Here is an 11,402-nt window from a genome sequence, read left to right as displayed (position 1 = left end):
ACAACTCATACGGGGCGACCCAGTCCTGCATGAACTGAAACGCATACAATCGGTCCTACTGAGGATGCACCACGAGCGAATGGCCAGTTTCGTGGTGAGAAGTCGTCTCCCAACAATTGACCCCCAAGAACAAGCCAGTATTGCCCATGTAAGCGCAGAACAGCGAAGTGGGAAAAGGAAACTCATAACGAGATTGCAACAAGGGAACGAATGCCTCACACAACCCTCGGACATTCGTGCATGCCTATATGAACACTTTGCAGCACAATTTAAGGCACCCCAGGCGGAAGAAGAACACGTGACATACCCCGATATCCCCACGCTATCAGGGGAAGATGAAGCCATCTTAAACCAACCGTTCACTAAGGAAGAAGTGGAAGCTGCCATCCAACAAGCTCAAAAAGGAAAAACCCCGGGCATAGACGGACTACCGATTGAGTTATTTCAAACATTTTGGCCTACCATGGCAGACCTGCTTATGCGGTGGCTCAATGCCTGTTTTGCGCAGAAGAAGTTAGGTCGTACAAGCTCGACAGGGGTCATGGTCTTAATCCCGAAAGTGATACATCCCTTAACACCTGAACATTATCGCCCCATCACTTTGTTATGTGCCGATTATAAAATATTGGCACGAATATTAACGCGCCGACTACACCACTATGCAGCTACCCTACTAGGCCCTCATCAATTTGTGCACGGAACTAATGGCAATATAACTACCGTTCTCACTAGCATACGAGACATCGTTACTGTAATGAATGAAGCCCCTGACTCGGAAGCAGCTCTAGTAGCCCTGGACTTCAAAGGAGCATTTGACTCATTGTATCATCATTATCTATTTCGGCATTTAACTCAGGTTGGATGCGGAGAATCCTTCGTAGAAGCGATAAAGAGCCTATACACCCAGGCTCGGGTACATTTGTGTGTAAATGGAACATTATCCTCGCCGTTTGTTCTTCAGCGCTCTGTTAGGCAAGGTTGCCCCTTTTCACTCCTCGCCTTCTGTACAGCTCTTAGTCCCTTCCTACACCAAATAAATCAACGACTACAAGGAATACAAGCATATGGCAAGACCTACCGAGTTTTTGCATACGCCGACGATGTCACAGTGGTGGTGCGTGATCATCAGGATTATGTTAACCTAATGGAAATCTTGGAACAATTACGAGTAAACACAGGCTTGTGTCTCAACCTGAGAAAATCAAAAATACTACCCTTGGGGACAATTTCATGGAACTGGACAGAATCTGTCCCAATGACCGTGACGGACGTATTGAAAGTACTCGGGATCTACTTCTCGAGAAATCTGATCGAGACTTCCAACCACACATTTCAAACCATAGTGCCCAAAATACAAGCAGTATTACATTTCAACCGACTCCGCCAACTGTCACTAAGCGCTAGAATCAAATATGTCAACACTTATGCACTCTCGAAACTATGGTATGTGGCGCAAATACTACCCGTGCCTACCCAAACGGCTGCGAGAATCCGGAGAATGATCACACGCTTTCTCTGGCACGGTCACCTGTTCCATGTAGCTCATAACACACTATGCCTACCAACTCGCCTTGGAGGACTAAACCTGCTGAGTATCGACCGACAAGCGCAAGCCTTATTTTTGCACCGCCATATCACCATGATAGTCCAGCATCAAGATAGCATTACGGCTCGTGTACTACGCTCCATGCTGGATGAAGTGGAACTATGTGCCCCAATTTACCCAGGTGTTATACCCACTAAATTTCTCTATTTACGAACAACCATAGTGGAAATTTGTTACATGTTGATGCTCCTTCCAAGTGTGGATCCTTCTGATATAACAGTCAAATCTCTATCAAAAATGCTGCAAACCCGGATGAAACATATTCCGCGTATTGTCCCATTATTCCCCAGTGTGCGCTGGAATATCGTGTGGAGAAACATAGCCGCGACCCACCTCCCCAATCGAGTGCGCTCCATATGGTACTTAACTGTACATGATGCTATCGTGACTAGAGTACGATTGCAGAGATACCTTATGGCAGACAACTCCCATTGTACCAAATGTGCACAGGACGACACCTTAGTGCATCGACTGACGACATGTGTGACAGTCGTGGAACATTGGAAACACCTTAAGAAGTTACTTGGAATCATATGCCGCCGCTCCCCGAACGACTTCACTGTGAACCATTTATTAACTCCAGAGTTTCAGTATTTTCCTCTCACAAGAACACGTGCAGTGCAATTTCTCATAGGACATTACGTCTATTATGTGCTTGGCAACCAACCTCATGTACAAAAACTGTCATTCAAATTCTATGCCAATGAACAATATTATCACAATGATCAGATAACCTGTAAAGCCTTGTATGCAAATTTCCTACATGTGATACTTTGAAATTGATGTCCAAATGTAAAATTTGTGTAAGTAGTAGCTAATTTCAATAAAGAAAATTTAAAAAGAAAAAAAAAAGTGGTTAGCACATCGCGCTGCGACGCCAAGGGTCCCGGGTTCGAATCCCGGTCGGGCTTGGTTGTTTGTGAATGTCCATTCATCAATTTCATCATTTCATCACTCATCCCCATCTTCGCAAATTAGCCAAGAGGCACAAAACGCGATGTAAAATAAACTAAATCAATCAATCAATCAAATCTAAGAAGTCTTGTTAAAGAGTTTCTTGAAAGGTTAATGTCTTGATACCAAGGTTCTTTAGGTATAAGTGGTTGAATTGAATAATATTTTTTCCCATTAGTCTTCCCCGTAATTGTCCATTGTTTCTGCGTTTCTGCCAACTTTTCAACAATTCTGTTTTAGCATGCGACTCTACCGCTTTTGCAGAAAATTTAATCCGAAGCGATCGGTGACTTGATTCTTCAGCTGTGTACTTGGCTAATGTGTCTGCTATGTGGTTTCCTTCTATGGATGTATGCCCAGGAGTCCAGAAAAGAAATATTGTAACAAATTTTTTATGTTAACAATGTACCAGTCTACATAGTAATCAGCTGTTATCAACCCCAGGGAGTGTAAAACTGACGCTGAATCAGTGGCGATCACTACCCTCTTGAGTTTTTTCTCCTGTATTTACAACAATGCTTGACGAATAGCAAACGCTTCCGCCGTGAATATTAAAAAATCTGCTGGTAATGGGTAGATTTTGTATTTCATTAGATTATTGCAATATATTGCAGCTCCAGTGTTATCAGCTGCGGACTTTGATGCGTCTGTGTATATATAAAAATCTTCATGCACTACCGAGTGTACATATTCCATGAATATGTTATTCACCATACTTTGGCATTGACGTTCGTGTATGTTTATCTGGATATGGAGGAAAGTGAACAGGAAGTATTGTTAGTCTGTCGTAAAGCACGGAGACGTTGAAAATCTAATAACTTTCGGTATGAAATCCTTAATCGATCTTAATCTTAATCTTAATTGATCTTAAATGCATGAACAAATGTTTGGATGAATAGTAGCACGCACATTTCAGAGATTTATATCATTTTTTTTTTTTTTGCTTTTGCTGTTGGTCTGTTTTGAGGCGGATGAATTGATTATGTAATTCATTTAATGTAATATGTTATGTATGCATGTATTAAAGAAACTTTGAATACGTACACAATTTAGTTTTAACATGTTCCATATTTTTTACGTTTCTTCTTGTTGCATATGTGTAAAACAAATGTTGTACATAGGTACAAAAAGAATTATACTCGTCATGCATTTTCTGTCTTTTAAAAATGCAGTTTGTGTGCTTGTTTTCAATTATTGGCTAATGTGGAATTGAACGTGTTGAAAATTATTTCAAATCGTTTGTCCAACACAAATGCTTTAGCACCGACTTCTCTTTTTCCGAAATTTACAAGGATAATAACGTCTTTTATACTACTACTACTACTACTATTGCTACCACTACTGCTGCTACTCCTAACAATAATCATTATGTCGTCGTCGTCATCATCATCATTATTATTATTATTAGTCTACTATTATTGGTACGTTTATCCTGGTACTTGCCCCCGACAAAAATTCGTGGTTGGGTCAATTGTGAGGGACAATTTCCCTTATTTCCCGCTTGGGCAGCTGTCGATCACTGTTGCCAATTTCAATCTTTTGGAGCCAGATCTGGCTCCTTCGTGCACTCGTTTGACTGTGAACTGTGGTACCCGCCCTCTGCTCCACCATGATGCCACCACTGGCTCCGGCCCATAAAGACCAACCTTTGCCATGAGCGTACATTTTGTAGGGGTGTACGGGACAGCATGTTTTTGGTCGGGCCGGGATATTTTTTTAATTTCGAGACGGGAAATATTCACCATTTCCCGACAAAGTCGGGACATTTTTGGGACATGAAATGATCGAAATTTCCTGAAGCTCTGAAAATCTCGAATTCTACACGTCATTTTCACTTTAAGTGATTGTTTTTGCATTTCTGTAATAAAAAATAACAATTTCCGATAAGTTCCAGAAATTTACAATGCAGTCATTTGGTATTTCCCGATTAGTCGGGATCTCGAAAAGTCGGGAAGTCATTTCCCGAAGTCGGGATCGGGACGGGAAGTTTTTTTTGTTTTTTTCCCCGATCTCGGCCCCGATTTTCCTGGATCCCGCACACCCCTAACATTTTGCACGTGACGTGATATTCATATATAGGTTACGTCACCCACCCCCTTTTTCCTCCCCAGGTATTTTTATATATAGCGCTGTGGCTAAGGTGAAGATGACAATATTATTATCCGGGAATCCTTTATTTTCGATTTCATATGAACATCATTGGATTATTGAGATGGGTGATACCGCCAAATCTAGGCGGTGAAAAGTAAGAATAAATAGCCATCACTTTAAATCTAACGGTAATAGCAGCGCCCCCACCCCTCTGACACCTGAAATTACCCTAGGAGACACTTTATGCAGCCTTCGTTAATCTAGCTCCTTGAAAGTCATCTTTAGCTCTATTAATGGTAAAATGTAGTTCTTTTATGCACATCAGGTTTGGCAACACTGCCAGGATGGCCGTATGAGGCAAGGAGAAATGCATTAGGTTTATGGGATCATTATTTTATTCATTCTCTCGGGAAAAACATCCAATGACGTAGAAAAGTACGTGGACTAAAAAGGACACCTTGAACTATGTCATAGTAGTAGGAAAAGTCGGAACTCCCATTTGATTAGCCGTAACTTGAAGATGAAGTCGATTTCCGATAATTGATATGTTGATTGATTGATATGTTGTTTTAAGTCCACTTTATGCACAATAAGGCTAATCGGGACTGGACCTACAGTTTAAAGTGGGATCCGAACCACTTGTGCCTCCACCGGGTATCGAAACCGGGACCCCTTGATTACAAGGCGACGACGCTACCACTGCGCCATTTCGGAGGCCCAATTTTTTCCCATAAGGAATACATGGGATTCTGTAAATACTTATTAATCATATTTTTCAAACATCGTGCCTATCTTACTAATCAACTTGAAAAACAGTTTCCACTTGCAACATGGAGAGAAATTCATACTCTCTTGCATACAAAACCCTTTTGTAAATAGCAGTGCCAAATCCGACGATATTGAAATAAATGCACAACTAGAGCGTAATTGTCCCTCCTCGCCTTAATCCGTGGACGTTGGACTGCTTGTAGCAAAATGCAAGTCGTACAGTGGGATCCATGAGTATTACCGTGCAAATTGTCCATGACTATTTTCATTCATTTTTCTCTTGCATTCTGTGTGTTTTAAGCGATGGATTTTTTATGTATGCTGGTGCAGAAGTTTGTCAACAGCTCGTTTTGAGTGTTCTTTTAATTCTCGAAGCTCTTATTGGGTCAAATAAAGTGCACGAACATGGTGATGGACAATTTGCGAGGTATTACTCATGGATCCCACTGTACAAGTGACTGTCTTGAGCCGGATGCCAATAATTCCTTCGTTCCGCTTGTATTGCAAGTTTTATAGTGAGTTTTGAGTTAACAGCAAGCACCACGCTACAGTCAAATACCAGTCGAAATTTATTTTACAATTTTTATTGCTACACTTATCAAAACCGACATTCAGCTAATGAATTTTAGTTGTAACTGTAATTTTCATCCACGTACTTCAGTAACTGTAAAATATTGTACAGGTCTCCGTCTCTGTATCTTACATATGGTGACTTAAGTAGACCCAACAACAGTTCATTTTCAAAATCTCCATGTTCGCCATCCTTTTTTCCTTTGGTTTTGTCTATTTTTTTCTTTGCTTTGGTTTTTCTCTTTGGTTCGCTTTCTTCAGTTCTAGCTTTTTCTGCCATTAATCTGAAACAATCGTGTGGTGTCGGTCTCTTAGCGTTAGCATTCTCGCAGGCTGTTGAACAGAAGTACACGAGTTCACACATTGGACATAACCTCAATTCGGGTAGACGTTTACCACACTCAAAACATACAATGTATCTATCATGATCTTCGTCTATTTCTGGAATAATTTCTACCATACGCCGTTGCTCCAGGAGTTGAGATATTTCTGACAATCGTTTTCCAGCCGCTTCGGCGATCTGCGATAGTCTTGTACGTTTCGAGTGCTCGCTTACGGAGGCAGTACTCTCTGGACGCTGGACAAGGATCAGCATTCTCTCACTTTCTTTTGGGCTTATCTCTATTTTTGTCTTCTCAAGGAAGTGAATGCAACGCTCCAAATCAGTTTCCCTTAACCATTGCTTTGCAACATTGATGTCTTTAACCTTGCTTTCAACTACGTTATCTCTCACGATTTCCAGTAACATTTTAGCTCGGTTGCCCTGTACATGGCGTATTACACGTTCACGAATAACATCTTGCAGTTTATTAAGCACTAGCTTGCCTTCTTCCCCTAATTTTCCAGTCCTGGACTTTTTGGGTTGTTCTTTGCACTTTTGGTGGATGAAATCCACTATTGTTCCTATTTCTCCATCATCCATCACGATTCTTATTAAAGGATCTGCCCCGTATTCTAACAAGGAATGCATAACTTCTAGCGAAAGTTGAAGTGAGGATGATGCATATTTGTTTCTTTCACTTATGAGGACAGAAAGAGGAACTCCCAACTCGTTACCCAACCAGATATTTGGATCAGCATTGTTCTCAAGCAAGAATTGTACCATTACAAGATTCCTCATTATGATAGCCAACACCAACGGGGTAAGGCCGAGGTAAAAGATATCTACATTTGCCCCATACTGAAGCAGTAGTTCAGCCATGTTCCTCATGATTGCCTCGTCCCACTGATCATAAAATGGCTTCATAGCTAAAATATGCAAAGGGGTCAACCCCGCATCGTCACCTATCGTTTCTTCTAATCTGCTGGATAGTATGATGTCACGTCGAGTCTTTTCGTGCTCCAACCCACACCTGCCATTTGGATCTGCCCCGTGCTGAAGCAGCAGTGATGTTATTTGAACCATGTCATGTCCTTCCATTTTGCACGCCAACGCCAGTGGAGTGAAATATTTACTGGTTGCGTCACTTCTAACGTTGGGGTTTGATCCGGCATCCAACAGTATCTTAACCAAATCCACTGCCCTACAGTAAATCGCTAGGATGAGCGAACTGCGAGGAATTTGGCATTTGTCTGGTATCGCGCCACGTCGAATTAACAGTTTTATGGTCTCAACAATGGCAGCCATTTGTTTCATTGTTGTTTGTTTTCTTTCCATTCTCCTTTCTCTTGTTCCTCCTTGCGCCTGTTCGATGTCAGCGGTTTTCTTCCTGGTGGCCATTTTCTTCGGTAGAGGAGGTTCATCAAGGTTGTCAAATATGCAGGGAGGTAGTTTCGCCCGTTTACTAGACTTCCGTTTTCGTTTTTCAATAATAGAGCATTTCTGGTGACCGTGCTTACCAACATAACCAAACCACTCCTCTGCAGAACTCGCTGGTTCGAGGTTCCTTGGAATCAGTTTCTCCCAGTTCTTAACGTCCATGGCAAGATCAACATATCTTAACATGCAAAGGGAGATCGGAGTCAAACCTTCATCATTTGCCCAGTTGACGTCTCCTCCTTCGTCCAGAAGATAGTTAACTATAGCATGATTATCAATGGTGCAAGCATACATCACACCACTGTTTCCGCGCGAGTCTGTGACATCAGGATACAAACCATGCAATTTGAATATGTCCTTAACATCTTGTGTCCTTCCTTCCTTGCACGCAAGAAGCATTTCAATGCTTGCAGTTTCTTTGGTCCCCTCTTCGTTGTAGAAGGTTCGCTCGTTATTTATTAAACAAACAACACACTGCGTTAATAGATGCTCATACATTCTACACTTATACGTATGTTTCAGTATATCTACCATGAGATCGGAACTATGCCACGCAAACAGCTTTCTTGGTTTATCATGGAAGATTTCTTCCCCGAAAATGTTCACAAGGAAGGAAATGTAATCAAAGACCACGCTACGATCATCCATTACTTCAGATGCGTAGAGATTACCTGACCTTTCCAGCAAGCTATAGGAAGCACCAATGTCAGCTAGAATATCCTTGGCGACGTCTGAAAGTGGTTCATTAACTTCAACGATTCTTTTGAAGCATTTCATGAGTTCTTTAGCGGCTACCGTTGTTGCAAGCTTTGGAACCCCTTCAATCTCCCTGCACAGTCTAATCAACTTATTACCATACCACATTCCAATATCTTGTCTTCCATCAGCGTAAGTAGAAATACCAGGACCGTATCGAATATTATTTTTGTGAAGGCCCTCGTGCGTCCCACCATCTGGGAACGAATTTAATCCATAACCTTCCTTTTTGTTTGCAAAGAAATGCCCTTCGTAGGCAATTCCATTCTGCCACAAATAGCAACAGTCTCCATGTAAGCAATCACGAAAGAAGAAACCATTATAATTTTGGAAGTGAGGACGTCTCCATTCGTAGATTCCAAGCTTATCCCTAAGTCCTGATTCATCGTATTGTCCTTGGTAGGAATCAGGATCGGATTTCAGTTCATATGAAGCAACTTGAGATAGTTGAAGCATCATGATAATTTATAATTTGTTTTAGTGAACCTGTTAAAAGTGGCAAAAATTCCACAATCTTAAGCGCCGCTTCCGTTCCTAGCCAGGTGCTTGAAAATACCTGCATATATAACATAATCTAACACGCGTCTCCTAGCAGCTGTTCCTGCACACATATATACCTATTGTTGACACAAACTTTAAATGTAGTTTTCAGACATGATATAGTTTAGTGTGATGATAAGTTTAGTATTTATCAAGACTCCCGTCCCTTAGTTTTCTTTTTCGAATCGTGAAATATATAGAATTATTGCATTTTTATTTTCAAAGTCAGAACAGCCAGTCTCGACAAGATATACTTAAAATGAGCACTAGGGTGGAACGAAAAAAGATATTAAAAAAATTATGCTAATAGTGCGGAAAAGTTTCCTTTTGATGTAAAAAGGACAAAAATAAAATTTGATGGTAATCGGAGCATGGTGAGGATAAAAAATAATTATTAAAATATTAAATTTAAAACCGCTAAAAAACGTTTGTTCTATTAATAAAAAAGGCATAAGAAGTACGAACTTTTTGATTTGCGCTTTTTTAGAGCAAATAAGAACTAGAGAAAAAGGTTGAAATAGAGCAAAAAAAATTCGAATTTATGAAACTTTATCGTACTTGCGGCACCTCAAGACATGCTTCGATTACCATCAAATTTTATTTTGGTCGTTTTTACATGAAATGGCAACTTTCCGCACTATTAGCATTTTTTAAAAAGAAAATATTGTTTTTCGTTCCACCCTAATGAGCACGTTAAGCCAGTATAGAATATACAGTGTTGGACGTAGTTCATTTCAAATTGCAGAGGAATTTATCGATATTATAAACTATGATAAATGAAATGCGAATTGTTGTTATGCAAGTTACATGCAGGAAGTTTCTTTTAGTGATGTGTCCAGAAATATGTCAGTAAAAAATGCCAACAGTTGTTGATTAAATCACACTTTGGAATATTTATTTTATTTTTCATTAAGCTACTGAAAATTTTGAAAACTAGCATTTTCTGAGTGAGTATATACAGGGTGTACCATAAGTGATAACGCATACGTTTCCGACATAATTGTTACGATCCGACACTGCCTTGATTATTTCTACGCATCGTACGTTTTTCTCCTCCGCACTCCAAGGTTTCTTTGTTTAAAACTGAACACTGCCGAAAGAGGGCGTTGTAAATAAGCCATACGTCCTGCACAGGACGGAAGGCACAACAGGCACGCCACTTGTAAAGTGACAAGCGAACGATGTGTTCAAACAATTAAGTCAATGTCAATGCCAATGTTAATGTCGTATAACCATACATTCGCAAATATGTTGCAAACGGTTCGTTTGCAACCCTATGTTTACTGAGACTTTTTTGCTTCTACTATCGTGTACTTTTCACCGTTACCGTTTGCGCTATCACTTATGATACACCCTGTATATGCTTAAAATTGGTACTTTAACAAATCCATGAGAGTGCTAGCTTTAAATAGGGAAATAATATATTGCAGAAATATTCGGTCAGTGAAGATTTTGTTTATTATTATTTTGAAACTTTCAAATTTTATGTGTATATACTATGGGAAATCCCTCAAATGTTACCAACATTCTATCCCAAGCTTCATATTCATCATTATCTCCCCTTAGACCATAATAGACTATTTCTATGTATAACTGTGGTTTTCTTTCAATATTCTTAGGAATCGAAGCATATAATACAGATCACCATCTCTATATACAGTGTATGAGGACTTCAAGATATCCAATGCCTCTTCAGCTAAACTACTGCTTGACGTTACTTCATTTGTATTACGTTTCTTCTTGTACTCTGACTCATTTCCGATCATTTCTTTTGTATGTCCTTTTCGTTCCCTACTGCTTGACGTTACTTCAATTGTATTACGTTTCTTCTTGTGCTCTGACTCATTTCCGATCATTTCTTTTTTATGTCCTTCTCGTTCCCTTCTGTCCCTTTTTTCACATATTTCCTTCATTTCTCTCTCATCACCTGACATTCTTCCTTTACCATAATTTCTCCACACTTCTTTACTTTCTCTCTCGTGCCCTACATTTCTCTCTTTAACATCTCTTCCGTTCCCTACTTTTCCAGATTCCTCCATGCTTTCTCTCTCGTAACCTGTCATTCTCCCTATTGTTTCTTTTCTCTCCTTTTCCTCGGTATTGAACCATTTTGCTTCTTTTTGCTTATTTTGTACTGAATATCTGTGTGTTTCCTCGTATTTATCGTCCTCTGTCATAGAAATTCTATTTGAGGCATGGCAAACGTGAGGTGTTTGCCTATCATTACTAGCAAAGTAACAATTTTCACAACAGAAATATACTAAATTGCAGGCCAGGCACGGTGTAAGAGCAACGCTTCGTTTACCACACTCAAAGCAAACTTTATACCTGTCGAGGTCTTCATCAATTTCAGGAATA

General features: G+C 40.1%; 1 protein-coding gene across 1 annotated transcript; it reads right to left on the bottom strand.

Annotated features, from left to right (window-relative positions):
* Positions 1-6,022: 6,022 nt before the first annotated feature.
* On the bottom strand, positions 6,023-9,055 carry LOC145998468 (ankyrin repeat and MYND domain-containing protein 1-like). The gene has a single exon (XM_083134879.1). It carries the CDS (start codon positions 8,961-8,963, stop codon positions 6,045-6,047), a length of 2,919 nt encoding a protein of 972 aa, XP_082991005.1. The 5' UTR covers positions 8,964-9,055; the 3' UTR covers positions 6,023-6,044.
* Between the last annotated feature and the right edge of the window lie 2,347 nt (positions 9,056-11,402).

Source organism: Lepisma saccharinum, chromosome 14 (genome assembly GCF_977018435.1).
Source record: "Lepisma saccharinum chromosome 14, izLepSacc3.1, whole genome shotgun sequence".
Classification (NCBI taxonomy): Eukaryota; Metazoa; Arthropoda; class Insecta; order Zygentoma; family Lepismatidae; genus Lepisma; species Lepisma saccharinum.
The sequence above is the reverse complement of the archived record's forward strand: the minus strand, read 5'-3'. Positions and strand labels throughout refer to the sequence as shown.

What these genes read in the sequence shown, in the direction of transcription:
- LOC145998468 (XM_083134879.1), bottom strand. Translation starts at nt 8,963, where the DNA reads ATGATGCTTCAACTATCTCAAGTTGCTTCATATGAACTGAAATCCGAT.